This window comes from Orcinus orca, chromosome 1 (genome assembly GCF_937001465.1).
Source record: "Orcinus orca chromosome 1, mOrcOrc1.1, whole genome shotgun sequence".
Taxonomy (NCBI): domain Eukaryota; kingdom Metazoa; phylum Chordata; class Mammalia; order Artiodactyla; family Delphinidae; genus Orcinus; species Orcinus orca.
The window spans coordinates 108,555,716-108,574,038 of NC_064559.1; the positions used below are offsets into that span (position 1 = coordinate 108,555,716).

General features: G+C 39.3%; 1 protein-coding gene across 1 annotated transcript in view; it reads left to right on the forward strand.

The window, feature by feature from the left end:
• The window catches only part of SPAG17 (sperm associated antigen 17), a 222,916-nt gene that overhangs the window by 21,345 nt on the left and 183,248 nt on the right, over positions 1-18,323 (forward strand). Inside the window, 2 exon segments of the mRNA XM_012533757.3 lie at positions 4,617-4,757; positions 5,363-5,446. Coding sequence (XP_012389211.1) covers positions 4,617-4,757; positions 5,363-5,446 — 225 coding nt within the window.

The window sequence follows — 18,323 nt, forward strand, 5'->3', positions numbered from 1 at the left end:
GTTATCCTTTCAGCAGAGTATTGACAAAGTACAGCTTTGCATATCTGCACGGTATTAAATAACTCTTGACAGAACCTGACTTTTTCAATGTTGCATTGATTTTATTTGGGGCTTTTGTGTCATAGAGCTCCGTAGGCTCTGATCAGTTCAGGGTGGATGACTGTGGGAATCTCACCTCTGATCATCCAGGGCAACAGATCCCCTGACACACTAGCAAAGGCAGCAGAAGAGAGCAGACATACGTGTCTGCCCTTGTCTTCCCCTGTATCAGCTGATTATTTGTGCTAATAGAGGGAAGCAATCTCACTCTCATCATCCAAAAGCTACTTTTCACTTGCTTTTTTGTCAATTTATTTTACTGAAGTATTTTTGATTTACAATGTTGCGTTATTATAATTTCTGCTGTACAGCAAAGTGATTCAGTTATACATCTATATACATTCTTTTTCATATTCTTCTCCATTATGGTTTAATCACAGGATATTGAATAAAGTTCCCTGTGCAGTGTTTCACTTATTTTTGAGAGGGTTTTGGTAATTCTATTAGAATATAGGAACCCTAAGTAAAATTTGGAGAATTTGCAGTATATGAAAGAAAAATAGTTCTGGATCTACCCTGTGTCTCTGGGACAGTGGGCTCGCGTGAGCCAGCCAGATTCTCTGCATTTACGAGAGTACTTTCTTGCCATAGAAGTCTAGGGTCTAAGTGTTTAGGTTAGGACGCCCTCCTGCGAGGCTTCAAATTAGGTGAGGCTGATAAAGTAAATAAAAGGTAATGGATTGTGTCCATACACGACTTCATTCCATCCTTTGAATGAGTTTATCAATAACTGCTAGAGGGCAAGACTCAGCAATAACCATGTACAGTTGATGTCTCCAGGCAATAGAAAGCTGATTTTATTTCCTAAGGTGTTTGAGGTGTGCCAGACTAAAACCCTCTTCCTTCACTGATACATCTAGTGTGTAGTTTTCCTGAAATGATTAATGTTTTCTTTCTCTAGGCTTATGCTACTAATTACACCCAAGCTTCTTGAACTGTCTTAAACAAATTCACACACAGGTAGGAGCCCTGCAGGACTCGCGAGTGTGATGAATCAGGTTCTGTGCCATATGCTTTCATTTCTCCCCTCTGGTCAACATTTGTTTTCTCTGTACTTATTTCTCTTGCTGCCCTGTGAACTGAAATTTAAGGGCTGTGTTTAGCTGCATGTTGGGGTGGAATATGGGTGGAAGGGTGTATTTTAATAGTATTTTGCCAAATTTAAATTGGGTTGAATGTTTTCCAAAATAATTTCCTATTTCTAAAACTGCTGCCAGTTAGGAGAGAGTTGGAATCTACCCTTATCCTGAAATACTGAGAAAAAGCTCAAAAGTTATATTTGCAGAGTGTCATTTACTTAACGAGTCTCCCTAGTTGGACACAGAGAAGTGACTTTGCTCTCTGTTATGAGAATATTGTGCATTTCCTGGCATCTCGCTGCCCCCTAGTGCAACATGCCAGTGAGCGCATCCTTCCCTGCAAGCAATCTTTGCTTTATTACTGTCTGATCAGTCCATTTCATGCTTCCCTGGGTTCTGGCAATGTGATTAAACACTAATCCATGGCTCCAACAGAGTCCTCCATGGGTCCTATTTTGCCAAATAGATCTAACTTTTGGAGCAGGAGTTTGGTGGGCTAGAGAGTACAGATGGGAAAGTGGGCTGGACTCTTGAGACCCCTTCCAATGGGGAGACATGGCCCATCTCCCAATGGGCCTTGTAGAGAGCTCTGAACATGAACAAATCTGGACCTGCTCTAATGCAGGCAGACTGTCTCAAGGTGATCTCAGGGAGCCCATAAGTTTCAGTACAGTGCCAAGAATCAGAGGAACTGATCTTATGTTAAGATACACTCCTAGAGTGCAAAGTAGCAAGAGCAACGGGCTTGAAGAGAGAGACCACCTTGGGAAATTCCCTCAAACTCTTTTAGCCTTTGTAAAACGACTATTGATAAAAAGTAATCTTAGGGGCTTCCCTGGTGGCGCAGTGGTTGAGAGTCCGCCTGCCGATGCAGGGGACACGGGTTCGTGCCCCGGTCCGGGAGGATCCCACATGCCGCGGAGCGGCTGGGCCCCTGAGCCATGGCCGCTGGGCCTGCGAGTCCGAAGCCTGTGCTCTGCAACGGGAGAGGCCGCAACAGTGAGAGGCCTGCGTACCGCGCAAAAAAAAAAAAAAAAAAAAGTAATCTTAGACGTTGTAAGGTTTTAATACATTCATCTGTTTTTGAAGGTTCTGTACACTTTAACATGTGATCTAAATCTTCTTCTATTAGGTTTACTGTAGCCAAAGTAGCCATTAGGTGCAATTTAAGGATTATGGAAAGGCATTCTGACCCTAAAGGCTTGCTCTCAAAACTATTCTGAAATGATCACCAAATTGTGAGCCATGTATGTGGTCTCCATGAAGTTCTGCCAAAATGACCTTGAACAAGGTGTTTAACTTCATTGGGCCTCTGTTTTTCCATCTATAAAGTATTAGTGCCTCTATTTAAATGGATTACTTAGGGATTCAATGAGATAACATATGCCTGGCACATGGCAGATTTCAATAATTGTTAGTTACTACCTCCTCCTCCCCCGACCCCTTTTTTCTGGACTGAAATAGTCAACACCCATCTTGGATACCAGATACTAATGGGTGGATGGTGGATTACGATGCCCTCTTTCTGAATTGTCCCCCAAAGAGCTGAGAGGCAGCCATTGCTTGTCACTATTAGTTTTGAATATTGGCAAGGAAATTTGCAAGAGGGAGTGGGATAAGGGGGTAGAGGTGGTCATTAAAATCTTCAGTGCTGAAAACTGTAACTGACAGGGACTTCAAGGTATTGCCTGTTCAGGAACCACGTCTGCTTTATTATGGAATGAAAGATTTCTGTTCTTTAATGATGATTGTAATTGCAGTTTTGACTGAGGGAGTAGACAAGAGAAAAGAAAGGCATCCAGTGTGGGGAAAGGTCATTTTGTGATCATGGAATTCTTTTTCAGAAGACTGTGTTACAAATATCATACTTGCTTTTCAGAATCGGGCTATTTGCAAAACAGATGCTCAATCTTCCTATGGTGAATTAGTAAACAAACAAAAAAGATTTTAAACTCAGTATAACAGAGGGAAACACAGAGCCACACCTACATGCATGCGTGTACACATGTACAAACGCAAATACATACTTTGTAGATTAAATAGACGTTTTTTATGCTTTTATGTGTGTTTTTTGTTTTGGTGATAGCATTGAAAATTGTGTGGGTTTTGTTACGTAGTTAGGGTTAGTGAGTTTCCATGGAGAGAAGTAAGAGAAGTTTAAGAACAAATTCTTAAGTTTAAGGACAAATTCCTCCTTACCTTTGATGGTAAGGAAGAATTTGTACTAAGGTCTTTCCTCCCATCTATACTCTAGTTCTGTCACTACCCTGACTATGAATTGGACAGAAACCAGAGAGAACCATGTAAAATTATGCATTTCATTAAATTTGTGTAAAGTCTTTCCAAATCTTCTTAGACATTGTTTTGGAATTGACCAAGGGGGAGTTTTACTGTATTTGTATCAGATCTCTGGAGTGGAACTAGAGGGAAGGTTACATATTGCCCTGTCCAACCCCTTTATTTTATAAATGGAGAAACTAAGGTCTAAAGAGGTCACAGGGCCAGAGTGCCCTCCCTTATTATTATCTCTCTTTCCTGTTGTCTGTATCATGTTTGCTTGGTCCATCTTCCCATAAGGTGGTGAGTGTTCAAAAGCATTAGACCTGATTTGCATGAGTTTGGCCTTCCTCAGCACCACACAATGGGAAAGTCGGTAAATTCCATTCTTAATCTCCTCCAGAGAATTGCCTCTTCCCAACAGAAATTATAATAGAGGGAAAGGGATTACTGAATAAGAATATTGTTTTTTAGTAACTTATTTCTTTACACTATTCGACAAAGAATTTCATGTCCAAGTTTAATATTGCAGTCTATTTCTTGACAGTGGAAAGAACCCATATGTGAATTAGCAATGAGAATTTTGTGTTACATTAGGAGGAAAAGATGTGTTCTAGTTCTGTCCTTTACAAAAACTCTGGGATTGAATTTTACCTCCTATAAAAAAGCCCATTTTGCAACTCGTTCAATATCACCCAACAATCAACAAATATTTATCAAGCCTCTACTATGCTCCTAGCAGTATTTAGAGTCTTAAGATGTATCAGGAAGCAAAACAAAGATTTCTGCCTTGGAGATTGTATCTTCATGTACATTTGTAACATATGAATGAACTATTACTTTCCAACACCAAATTATTCTTGCACAGCATTCTAATGAAAATGTGTCATTTTTATTTTTTTATTTTTTTAAATTGTCTTCCTTAAAATAAAAGGCCTTGTTTCTCAAGAAAAATGCTTTTTGGGCAAGTTGCATGAAATTTGTCACAATACTGCCGCCTTGCGGCTGCTTGAATCAGAAACCCACATACACTGTAAGTTCAACTCTGTCTTTAAAGGTAAGGTTTATAGGACAATTATCCTGCTCTTCAATGGAAGCCTTTGATACAAAATTACCTAGCCAGGAGTACTTAGAATCTAATTCCTTCTGATTTTGTCACAGAATGACTGGAAGAGCTCCATCGCTTTTGTCGTTGGAAACCGAGTTGAGGATGAGCTTCTCATTCAAGCCCTCACCCTCGCTGTCCAAGTTCCTCAGCGCAGACTCTTCAGTATGGTTTCCTGGCAAGACATTCTCCAGCAGGTACCTGTCTCTTCCCACCCCTAAGCCCCTTGGAGACTTTCTTCTTAAAATAATAGAATAAAATAATGAAATAAATAAAACTATCATATTCTTGGGCTGTTTGGCAAGTTTTGGTGCATTACTTTGCACAAACACTTAGCTGGAATAAATTTGAATCATCTAATCTGGAAGGATTATTTTTTTATCGGTGAATGTTGCCCTTTCCACATTCATTCATTCAACAAAAATGTCTGAGGTCATACTAGGCTCCATGCTAGGTTCTGTGAGGAATTATTTAATAAAAGACTCAATAACAATAAAAGAAAAAACTATTTAATATTCCAAGGAAGCCCATAACTAACTGGAAAAATGAAGCCTCCAGAGAATCCTAGCTGTCAGAGGTTAGAGGGGAATGATAACACAGAAAAGTTCTGTCAGATAGCACAGCCTCATATAATTACTAACAGCTTACCGAAGTGACTGTAAATATTTGAATTAATTGATGACTATCTCTTCCTTGCTAGGTTCCCCAACCCCTCAAGTCACCGAGGTATTTGAAAGTTACATATATCTAAGGATTCTTTAAGAAAGCCTTTCTTTTTCATTATAGATGAATTTTCTTACAGATCAATGGAACAAGTGCACTTTTTGGAAGTACATCTAAAAAGGCAAAGAAATCTCTAAGCGGTAGTGCTCCCTTATATTGTGAGGTAGGTGAACGTATTGATTGAAGAGATTTTTGTAACTTTTAGAAAACAAGAATTGAAGTAATAATTTTATAGTCACTTTTAAAAAAATTTAATTCATTCTTTGAAAGCAAATTCCCACTCATTGTTGGAGCTGTTTGTTCCTGATGGTGGGCGTGTAAAAAATCTGCTTCCCTTTTAACAAAATCCCCCTTTAGGACCAAAATTGTCCCAGATTGTCTACACTGTCACTGTATCCAATTGAAGAATATAAATCAGAAATGTGTGTATATGAAAGTGTTGGACCATACTTTTTCATGGTAATTACTGAGTATGTGATGGTATTAAAGGGGGTTGTGTTATTAGTGTATTACAAAGTGTTAGTTTTACCAAAGAAACAATGTAAAAATGCCCCAGAAGGTGCTTCCTGCACATGACAGAGAAACAACTGGAATAATTTTCCATCCATTTGTGAACTTTGTGTCCATTTTACATTCTACTTTAATCATTGTGAAAGTAAGGATAATCTTCAGATTAATGGTCCATTCCGTTTCTAGCAGATGCAAAAGTCTGGCCTGGCTGACCAGTGGGTTTGTGCAAAGGACTTAGAACACAGGCTCAGTACAGGGGCTTTCCTCTTACCCTGTCTTGTTAATATCCAACTTACAGCTTACAAGGAACTATAAAAATCCAGTGATTAATTAGAATATCACTTAAAATTTGTCAGGTACTATTTTATGACTCTGCAGACCGAAAGCATAAAGATTTTGGGATCTTTCAAGACGAACTTGTTTGTACTTTATTTCAGTGGTAACTAATAAAGTTTTTATGTGTCTCGGTTCTTGGGTGATTTCATGATGGACTCTGTAGTGTTGCCTGAGTACTATCTGAACAGGTTCCATTGGACTTATTTACAATTGCCAATACTGTGGATTTTTAGCATTAACTCTTGCTACACTACTCTCGCTATCATGGCAAAAAACTCATTCTGCGCTGATGAAGTCAAATAATGAGCCTTCTAGCTTTTGTTATGATGTCCTGCATGTGCATGCCCCAGTTGAAACATTATGTGGTACCTGGATTTAAAATATTGGAAGTTTTCTTCTGAAGTAGCCATAGAAATCCATGTCCAATTCTCAGGCCTGGGATCAATTAGCCCCCGCCTCCAAAGGACTCTTTCTTCTTCAAAGATGCTCAGTGAAAATCAGAGATGATAACGGGCCAGTTTTGACGTCTGATGTGGACAGGCATTTTGGCTTGGATGTGGGATAGCCCGATGTTACAAATCCAGAGTTCTGTTAGAAAGCCATTCCTCTCCAATGTGTGCTATGACTCCTCATAGCCTTCACTCAGGGGAGGTCCATTTCACATCTGGCTCCCCTGCATTCTTCCAGTGGAGCATTTGGGCAATAAGCCTCCCACACCCGCTCACATACGCTTTTCTGAATGGTTCCAGAAGAAAAGGGAAGGCAGCAGGAGCACCACAGAGATGGACCTGGGGTGCACCAGACGTGCATTAATGTCAATCACTGTAGCAAGAATGGATCAAAAACAGAAAACAAATTTGGGTTCCTGGGCGACATCAGCCATGGCCAGAATGCACATCTGAACAAGAAGGGCACATATCCAACCTCAGTCCCTCCACACTTAGGACCCGTTTTGGTCCCTCTTCCCAAGAGAAGTGAAAAGTTACAGGCAGTGCCTACTGAGAGCTCCAAGGCAGTTAGGAGTGTGGCCGTGAAAGAGACCCACAAGCCAAACTCTCTGGGGACCTCTGGACTTTCCAGGCATGCAGACAGCCGGCTCTTGACTCTATTTCTGCTTAAAATCTTGCACGGTCTGTGGCCACAGGTGAATTCCTCGGGAGCCTGTTTAGGAAGTCTTATGTTTTCCTTCTCAAAGGAAACTCTGCAATGGGGAAAGAAAAGAGAATCCAACAAAATTACTTATGTTACATGGGAAATTCATAGAGTTCTGTTTCCTTTTCGATCTCCATTTTGGAGGAAGGAGAACTCAAAATAGATATTTTAAAGGCCACGCACTTACATTGACTACTATTTGTAGGATACTCTCATTGGCCTTAGATCAGAGCCTCGTCGTTCTTACTTTAAACACAGTTCTAACCAATTTGACTTTCTGGTTTCCCAGCCTGCGGTCGATTAGGAGCAGAGAATTCGAGTGAAACTTCATTCTAGCGCAGTTGATCCATGAGTAGTAAAAGAGTGTCAGAACCTCATTACATATTTCCAATAACGACTTGAAATGTCTGGGCTAGCAAAGACCACATTCCACGATGATTTGCTCAAGCTTTCATTTGGATGGCTTGGTCCTGTGTACACACAGCCTCGTTTTGAAATTGTGTAATTTCCCCTGAAACTTTAGAATTTCATCTAGCCATGATATTGTATATATGAGAGAATATTTATTTATAAACCACAGTTCTTTGAAAACCTGCTTAGATTTGTGCTAATGTGATTCCACAGAGACAAAACTACCCATGTGTTCCTTCACCTTCTCTTTTTGGAAACAAGTTTTGCTCTAGCAGGAACTACTCCAAGGACCTATGTGGGAATGGGAAGAGAAGTTTCCCCTTTGCCTATAGTCTTAGGGATGTTAGCTATCACTTTATTTTTCTTATAGTAGTAGTAGTAGTGTAGTAGTAGGTATAGTAGTAGCATTTAATGAGGATGAATATGATTATGATCCCATATACTGGCATTACTTATAAGCATAATTTTCACCATGCAATCCTATTTGAACAAGTGTACGCACATGAGAATGGATATACAGATGTTGCCTGAATTATTAGTGACCAGTTTTACCAAATACCAAACAATTAACCAGTACATTCTTGTTCAAGCACTAGGTGTCAAACACTATCTAGACAATGGAGGGAGGGGAGTATGAATATTATAAAGACTTTAACCTCAAGAAGCTTAAGGACTAGTTAGGAAGAAAAAGAAATATATATATATATATATATATATATATATATATATGCTTGACACATAGTAGGTATTCAATAAATGTTTGTTAAATTGAGTAACACAATGCAGAAAATAGTCAGGGAAGTCTATGAGGGACAGTTGGAGTGTTCTGGACATTTAAAGGAAGATGAGGTTACTGTTAGCCTGGGTGGATTGGGGAGGGGTGAGATCTAGAGGAGCTTTGTGGAGAAGGTGGCATTGGAAAGGAAGGGGAGCTGACAAGTCTGATCTTTTAAACATGTTATCCCGATTGACCCATATCACAGTTCTAAAAGGAAATGTATATATCCCCATCTTACATAGGGGAAGATGGAGGCATAGAGAAGGTAGGAAGCTTGCTAATTAGAAAACTGAAGAACTTGGATTTAACCATAGTTAAACACATAGCCTCAGATTTTTCCACTTTACCACAAACCCAGTACTCTTTCACTGGGCTCAAAGCTGTCCACCTTTTGGATGGATAGGTCTTGACTTTCAAATGTGGGAGAGGGCACATTCTCTGAGAAGGGAACAGCTCAAGTAAAGGCATAGGAGTGAGAGAGAAGACTGAAAGCATATGTACTAAATTTGTAGTTACATGGTACAATACATATGAAATAGCAAAGGTAAACCCTGTACATATCTTAATTACAACTTTAAGATCCTAAAGGTGGAAATCTATGAGAAAACATTTCAAACACTGGAAAAAAATCCATGCTTTAAGATTCATGGCTGCACTTAAATTAATTCACTAAATATGCACAAATATTTGTGTGTGTGCTTTATGGTCCACATAGAGAATCTGACCTGTTCGTTTGCAGGTATACTCAGTCCTGACCTAAACCAAAAAGGAAAATATTAATGGTCATCCAGAGTCAACTGAACTGTTACCTATGAGAGGGGTCTAAGTATATCATACATGCAAAGATCATCCCTCTTATGGTTAAATCTGATACATGGTATGTGAGCACTATGAGAGATGTAAAATTTTCAGACTTTGACATTGTAGTTTTGATAAATTAGAAAGAAAAAACTACCAACTGGGCAAGGGGGTTGTTTATCCAACTTATCTGAAATTAGAGTCTACCATCTTAAAAGTTGTAGATTCCACTGCGTAGTTCTCATTCCATAAGGGTGATCGTCATGCCTCCCTATCGGGAGATGGGCCTCTATCCACACATAGGCTGTGGTTTATGTGCCTGTCTGTGACTTATTCAGAAAAGAGAAATTGGGTCACTATACAAACAAAACCCAATAGTCTGCTGAAACAAAAATCATCTTTGAAGAATAAAGTTTTTTATGTCCTTGTTTATGTCTCACTTCCTTCAAAGAATAGTCAATTCTATACAATAAAGAACTTGGACAATCCTAAAGATTATGTGATACATTGCAATTTTACAAATACAAATAATTATTAATTTTCCTCTTTACTCCTCTCAGTAAAAACTAAAACTTTTAATTTAAATATTAAAATGGGCTTTTCCATTGGGAGATAATTCTGGGAGATTATTAAATGTGGAAAGACTTTTATGGTATTAGATATGAGAGTAATAAACCAAATGCAGTTAAAACAGATATAAGATGCAAATTTTATATCTTCTGATCAAATTAGTTTCACCACATTTTTAAAACGCTTTGCTAGTACTTTAGATTAGAATTCCCAGATATAATAGTTCCATTTCTGGTTCCTGTTCCTGGGTGTGTAGACATATTTCTCAGCTCTTTCCCCAAAATGTGTTTATAATAACTCACAAGTAAGAACACAGACTTAATTATTATCTAGTTGCCTCCCTTTTCCAGATTCCTAATATGAAACATTTCTTAAACAGTGCCTCAAATTAATAATCTATTCAGTAGAATTGTAAACCCTTATTTTTGGGGGTGGCCCTTGTCAAAATGAAAAATGGAAAACTCATGCTTCAGAGATAGGAACAAATAATAAGTGAACACATTTAAGAGGTTTGAAGTTATTAAAATGGCAGATCTACTGGGAACAGAAAGAGCAGTATGTCATGGAAGGAACGAAGGGAAAGCGAGACAGGAAGCATTCTCTGGCCTTTTCAATCCTGCGTTTTAAAACAAACAAAAAAAGTCAGGAAGAATTGGAAGGTAGCCAACCTAATGCCGTTATTTCATAGAGCTTAGGGACACACCAGGAAATTACAGACCAGTTAGTTTAACTTCACTTGTAGGGAAAGTATTAAAAACTGCTGCAGGAGATCAAGTAAAAGGATGCTTAGAAAAGCACAGCTTGATTAAGACAAGCCTGGCCAACGTGGTTTTCGGAAAGGGAAGGTCATGTCTTAGGAACTTGTTGAAATTCTTTGAAGCTATTATGGCCAGTACAGTCTTCAAAGAACACAGCGAGGCCCAGGGTCTGAGTATCTTTTCTGTTCCACATCAGTCCTTCAGGGATGCTTGCAGAACATGGCCCACATCAGGGCCTTGGCGCTCCAGGTTTAGAAACCACTGTCAAAATAGAAGAAAATAACCTCTGATGGAACATTTTTAAAGCTGGAACCAATTAATACAACCTGATATTTATAAATGTAAAATAATGACTTGGAACAAAATTTAGGAATATTGAGCTGTAACAAAGAAGTACTACGTTGGGACTATAAAAACAATCTGGGAGTTGTTGTGTCAAAAGCTGGGCTCTGGAGGCATTTCTCACCCAAAGAAGGGAAAACGAGGAGAAATCACAGTGCTAGAAATGTTTATAAAGGGTTATGAAGAGTTGCAAGCGAATGCATTTTGTCGAAATGGGAAAAAGAGCAGTCAGATGGGTTATCAACCCTGAGCCTCCTCTTTCTGGAGGAGGCCTGAGCAGCCCAGCAGAGAAAGTAAGGCCAAGCTAGTCACTGAGGAGCAGAAGGTCAGGGCTCCTGGGGTGCAGTATGTTTGCTTCTCATGTCAGAAACCTGGAGTTCTGTTTTCAGAGGAAAGCACAACTCAAGCAAAGGCACTCAGAGACATCCAAATGGTGCCCTCAGCTCTTTTCCACCCTGAGGCGCAGGCGGCTGGCCAAGCCCATGTGGCAAATAGTCAACAGTCCAGGGGGAGGCCAGCAGTCACTGGGGAAGAATGGTACCTGAAGCTGAGGACCCTGGGATTCATCAGCACGAAATGCACACCGTGCAAGGATTGGGGTGCTGGCTAGGACCTTTGACCAGTGGGAGAACTGCTGGGCAAGGCAGGAATCTAGTCAAGAATTCCAGGACACACAGATATCAGTGGAGGAGCAGCCACAAGAATAAAGCAAGGTTCAGCTAGTGAAGAGTGGCCATCACTGTCTTAACTGGGTGGGGTTTGGAGCCTCTCCAACATGTTACATTACACTTCCACCATGATTGGAAGGATACTGGAGAAAGAATCACGAAGACGATCTCATCCTATTCCTGTATCTAAGACTGTGACTAACCCCCCTTTACATACAGTAATAATAGTTACCATTCATTGAACACTTAGTTTATTCCAAGTTTTGTGTGCTGGGTGCCTCATATATATTAGCTAACCTAATCTTCTCAACAGCTTGCCAGGAGATAATTAACAAATGATGAAAGTGAAGCTCAGGAAGTTTAAATAACTGGTTGATTTGGAAGCCTTTGTTCCTTCTTGTCTTTACACAAAAGTTAAGAATAGTTTAGATTCTACAAGTGGTGGTTGTGGTTTCACATTTCTTGAATACAAGCTACTGTTAGTAATTAGAATTAAGCGTGAAATCTCTCCGTAGTTCTGTGATATAGTTATTACTTTTCCTACTACTCAGGCAGAAACAGTGAAGGTATATCAGCAGATAATGAAGGTGTCAAACAATTTTAGTTATTTTTGAGCCATGTTCATGAGTGGCTTCTGCTCAAATGTTTGGGTCAACTGGAATTTTTAATTCTTAGAGTTAAGATTTGTATGGTTAAGGTGACTGAGTCTTTCAGAGTGCCTTCTGCTAGTTTGATGAGACCTAGACCCAGGAGTTAGATGCACTGATCCAAACCAGACTGCCTGGGCTATATGCTGATTCTACTACTTACTAGCTATGTAATCTTGGACAAGTTACATAACTCTGCTGTACTTCAGTTCTTTGTAAACTCAGCATTGATAATACTATCTACTTCATAAAGCTGTAATGATGATTAAATGAAACAGTAAATATAAAATACTTAGCATAATTCTTGACCTAGAGTAAGTGTCCAATAAGATTTAGCTATTATAATTAATGTTATTTTTAAAATTTCTATTCTCAGTGATTGTTACAGTTTTGTATTTTAAGAAGCAAGAAAGAAAAGAAACATCTATGAGCAGGGTTTTTTATTTTTAATTTTTTATTGTGGTTAAAAAATACATAAAATTCACAGTCTTGACTATTTCTAAGTGTACAGTTCCATAGTGTTAAATATATTCACATTGTTGTGCAGCAAACCTTCCCAACTTTTTTTATCTTACAAAACTAAAACTCTGTATTCAGTAAACAACTCCTCATTTCCTGCCCCAGCCCTGACAGTCGTTCTACCTTCTGTTTCTAACAACTAAACAACTCTGGGTACCTCATATAGGTGGAATCGTACAGTATTTGTCCTCTAGTGACCAGCTTATTTCACTAAGCATAATGTCTTCAAGTTTTATCCACATTGTAGCATATGTCAGAATTTCCTTCTTTTTCAAGGCCGAGTAATATTCCATTGTATGTATCTATGACATTTTGTTTATCTATTCAGTCATCGATGCACAGATACACGGCTTTGGCTAAATGATCAAGTGACAATAACTAAGGTTTAAGAAATGCTTCACTTTCATGCATTGCACAAATATTTGAATGTCTATCATGTACCAAATCTATGGTTGGGTTTATCTTAGTGTATAAAACAGATATAATTTCCTGCCCTCACAGAGCTTATATTTGAATGGGGAAGGCAGACAGACATTAAGCAAAAAAATATATACACGGTTAAAATTGTGATAATTGCTTTAAATCAGAAGGAATTACATGGAAAATACTTTAAACTGAGTGTTTGGAGATAAACTGAAAGATGAAAAAAAGGCCAAGTGAGAAGAGTGGGGAAAATATTCAGGCAGGGGGAACAGCACGTGCAAAGAGTCTAAGGCAGGAGTGAAAGATGTCACCCTCTCAGAGGAATGAAAAAGGCCAGTGTGCCTAGAATTTAATTAGAGAGAGAGTGTGAGACAGAGGTGGACAGAGGCCAGATCTGCAGGGACTAGTATGTCCTTGATAAGCAAGAGTTTGCATTTTTACTTGCTAGGAAATAGGAAGCCATCAAGCCTTTTAAAGGGGAAAGTGACACAATCTGAGTTCTTTTTCAGAATATTTTCCTACTTCAGAGTGAAATATAAATTGGGATGGGGTCATGAGATAAACATGGAAGTGAGGAGACCAGTTAGGAGGTCATTGGGATACCCAGGTGGAGATGGAGAGAGCAGGCAGATTCAGAGTATATTAAGGAGGAAGAATCAGCATAATGATGCCACTGTGAGATGTGAGGGGTGAGGGAGAAGCAGTGAGTTTCAGGAGTGATTCCAAAGTTCTGACTTGAGAAACTCAGTCAAAATATCTTCCAATAGAAAAAACTGAAGAAGATTAAATTTGGGGGAAATGTGGAAGTACAGTTTGGCCTGGGTTAAATTTGATATGTCTGACATATTCTAAGAGGAGAGATGTCAAAAAGGAAGTCAGATTTTTTAGTCTTTTTCATTTTTTGTATCTTTACATGCCTGGTGTGGTGCTGGTACATAATAAGTATTTGAAGAGGTGTTTGCTGTCTGAAAAAACTAATTTATTAATGAAGGACTAATGAGAGTTACTGGTAAAGACCACAAGCAGGACACATTGGACCATTTCAACAATGGTAGTTCAGTAATATTTCCTGGGTACTAGCAGTTTTGGTCCCTTCTTTTTTCTCTTCTTTGGTTCCATATCCCATATGGTGGTTTTCTAATTATGGGTTACAACCCAGTGGTTTACACAGATATTTAGTTGGTGGCAATTGTGTGTGTATGTGTGTGGTTTGTGATGTAAACAGTTTTTGCTGTAAATATAGGTCCGAAAAAGTTTGAAAAACCAATACCTTAGAGTCCTCTAAACCTATTTTGTGTTATCTTCCTTCTGCATCTCCCTGGAGTAAAGGGTATTGTAGACACTCATCCTTGTTCAGCCCTCACTCAGCAGACATTTACAGAGTTTCTATTACAGGCTGGAGAGCGGGCACAAGATTCAGTTAGACCTGGTCTCTGCCCTCAAGAGCTGGTAGTCCATCATGTTGTAAATACTATGTTTGTTTCCTGCTATTTCATGATGTTTTAATACTTTGTAGCAAGTCTGATGTAAAAGTTATAGATTTAAGCCTTGGTTATAATTGAGTCTGTCCTTCATTGAGCCCTGTGGCTGACCTCACTTATTGTTCACAACTTTCAGCCAGAAGGGTAATGGTCCCCAGACAGGGCATGTTGGAAAGAGGAGAGAGGGAGGGGCAGAGCCGTCACCAAAACAGTCAGAGATGCAACAAAGATATAGATGGCCTTGCTTCCTGAGAGGGAGAGAATGTGTAGCTGGAATTGAAGTATGGTAACAATTTTCATGCTTCTACGTGTTTTTAGTGTGACCTCTATTTCTGAAATTCTAACTCATTCCTCCATCTTTGGTAGCAAGGAAAGGAAGAAGAAATACCAAACTAAAGGTGAGAGAATTGACTATTAGATAGAAATTCATTTATATTTACTGAAAAGCTACTGTGCATACTAATTCACAGAATATTAATTTGAATAAGTGAATTTCAGATAGATATTGTGTTTTGAAGTCCATCCATTCTTCTATTTCACACACTTGACTGGCCAAAAAACCCCTCAAACCCAATTAAGTAGCCTGATAATGTAAGTTAACTAAAATATGATCTCTATATTGCTTCCAAAATATATTAAAATATATCATTATGAGTTTAGAGGTTTGAAAAATAGAAAACCAGTCCTACAAAAATTCTTACCCAGAAAAAGTGAAATTGTTCAATAAACCCCTTTCCTTTAAAATTGCATCTTTTGGCTTCATACTTATTTGGATTACAGTACTCAGACTCACCTGGGCTCACTCACTCATTGGGAAATATTTAATTAGATTATCCTCTTTATCGGAAGGAACATGTAATTAGTTCAGTTATTCTCAAGTCTTATAATATTATCCTTTATCGCTGGAGCTGCAGAGAAGCAGAGGAGAAGCTAATAACATGTAACATAGTCACAGGCCACCACTGCTGAATCTTACGAATTTATGAGGAGCTAGTCTTGTAGTACATTCTCAAAGATTCATTTTAGGAATATCATTGAGAGGGGGAAAAAAAAAGGGTAGATCCTATCTGGATTTAATGCAAGGGGCTAATATATTACTTTTTGTAACTAATAAAATTTCAAGGACTGACAGCAAATTTCTGATTTGCTTTTCCCCTAGTAAAATGTCTGCTTTGAATTATGCAGAAAGAATTCTTCTTCCTGCCAACTTGTTTCAATTCCATGTGCAAAACCATCCACAGAACATTGTCAGGGGTTCTTATAGAGGTTCATTTCAGGATTCCTCAATCATGGGAGGAACACACACACACACACACACACACCCACACACACACACACACACACATACATACTCTTTCTCCTCTTTGGGGAGAAGCAAAGGAAAATGGATTGGATTGGTAAAGTCTATGTATGGTGCTTTCCCTTTCTGAAAGTAGAGACAAAGATGAGTCATCAGATGGGAGAAAGAGGTTTTAGTGTCCTGTTTTATGTATGCAGGCCCACCCTGTATGTAGGTGGAGAGGGCAGTTGCCGTGAGATATGATATAAGAGGTGCTGGAAGTTCTGCCTGTCCAAAAATAGCCCCCGCAAGGCCTGGGTTCAGGCACAGGGTCGGTAAAACCCTGGTTCAGATGAAATGAAACTGCATTTTCAGCATGCTAACCCATTATACCGTTATCCTATCAACATGCGTTTATTTATCAGAAGTAAAAGCTGGACCTCTGAGGGAATGTTCATTTGGACAGGGAGAGTAGGGGAAGGAGTTAGCAAGACCGAAGGCGCGGGGTAACAATGCGAGTCCCCAGAAACCATTTCTGCATCACCATTGAGTGAATTTGTTGAAACTAAACCTCTTCCACGTTCATTCACTCAATCAGTCTTTTTTGAATCAGTATTTTATGGCATGTGACATTTTCTCCAACAGGCAATGCTTTTTGCTGGGACTTTATTAACAAGAATAATAACAACCCACATTTGGAAGATGCCTTTTAGAGTATAAAATACTTTTCACACACAATGTAGATTTGATCCCAACAACCTTGTGAAGCTGACTTACATCTTATTATTCTCATGTAGCAAACGAGCAGAGAGTCTCGAAGAGGTTAAGTGACTTGCCTTGCGCCCGCAGCTGATAACGTCAGAGCCCCATGTTGGAACGCAGGCTCCGTATTCAGGCTTCACTCTGTTACTTCAGGCTCTTTGAGACGCAGTCCCTACAGTCAAGGAGCTGACAGTTAAGTTTAACCCGCTTAGTAATTCACCTAAACAAAGGAGCAAGCCCTCTGGGAGTTTTCTCTAGCGCTGTTACCGAGGACGTGTTTCCCCTGGTCTTAAAGTTTCTAAAAGAATTGTGCCAAACACAGGCTTCCGCAGGCACACGTTTGGCCTCAGACTTTGGATTAGACTTTATCAGTCATTCACATCATTCCCAGGGCTAAAGACATTCCCCACTTAGAATACCTGACCCCTCTGCACAAAGTTGTAAAATAAATAAACCAGATTAGATAGGGAAAATACAAATACGAATTGGCAGGTATTAACTTAGGATTTTCTCTAGAGCCCTTGGGACCTGGGGTTTTTTTGAGGAGATAAAAGGCTGGGGTAGAACTTGATCAAGAATGATGAAGTGACTGTAAATCTAGAATTTCTGTATCAAATCACGTCTACTTTGCACCGTAAGCAAACACACACATATCTCCATCCCTTTAGGTGATGAAGCCACAGTTTTGGAGCAGCTCTAGCTCATCCCTTTTTAGCCATTTTGCACTCCATTCACTTTATGCTCCTTCCTCAGTAAGTGCAAAGTGCACCGAGTTAAATAGAATTATGTAAAATTTAGACTTAAATGTTCCCATTTAGCAGCCAAATAACCCTGTTCAAGTGTCATCTCTTTTGTGAAATCTTCTTGGATTCCCGCAGGCAAAGTTCATCTTGCTGTGTTATATCGTGGTTGTTTGTTTGTATCTGCTTCCCGCTACTTTGTAGTGAACGGCATGAGCATTAGAGGACATGTGTTATTCATCACTAAAACCCCAGCGCTCTAGGCTAGCAATCCCAAGTTATTTTGATCACATATCCCATCAGTTCAAAAAAAAAAAAAATAGAGCGTTTGTTCCGTGTACATTGTGTGTGTGTATATGAACATATTACAAACATCATAGAACATCCTCAAAATTAAGAATTAAAAAGGACAAAATAAAGGCAAATGTATTCAGGGGTTCTAATATTTCCCCCCCTCTTGGTTGATAATCTTGCTTATGCCCAGGGGTGCATTTGGAGACCGAATCCACTGATTTTCGCACTTTGGCTGGACACGATAAATGTTTGTGCAATGGGTCTGTGGAATGAGTCTCTGGCACATCAGGCACTTCCCCTGACACCAGTCACTTTCTCAATTAGTGAACTAGTGCCAAGCGTTTTCCCAGCCTCTGAGCACACTGGCTTCGCAAGAGGAGGGCTGGCTGGATGTCAGCCACGCTGGCCGTCACAGGGTACCCTTTTACAAGGGACAGCCTGCACGATGTTTGTGAAGGGCTTTGTGATTTGTGTGCTCATTCTTTCATTCAGCATGTATTGTATTCGTTGTTTACCATGTGCCCATCATAAAGTTAATTCTAGCCTTCAACCTAAAAGACAGATATGGAAAT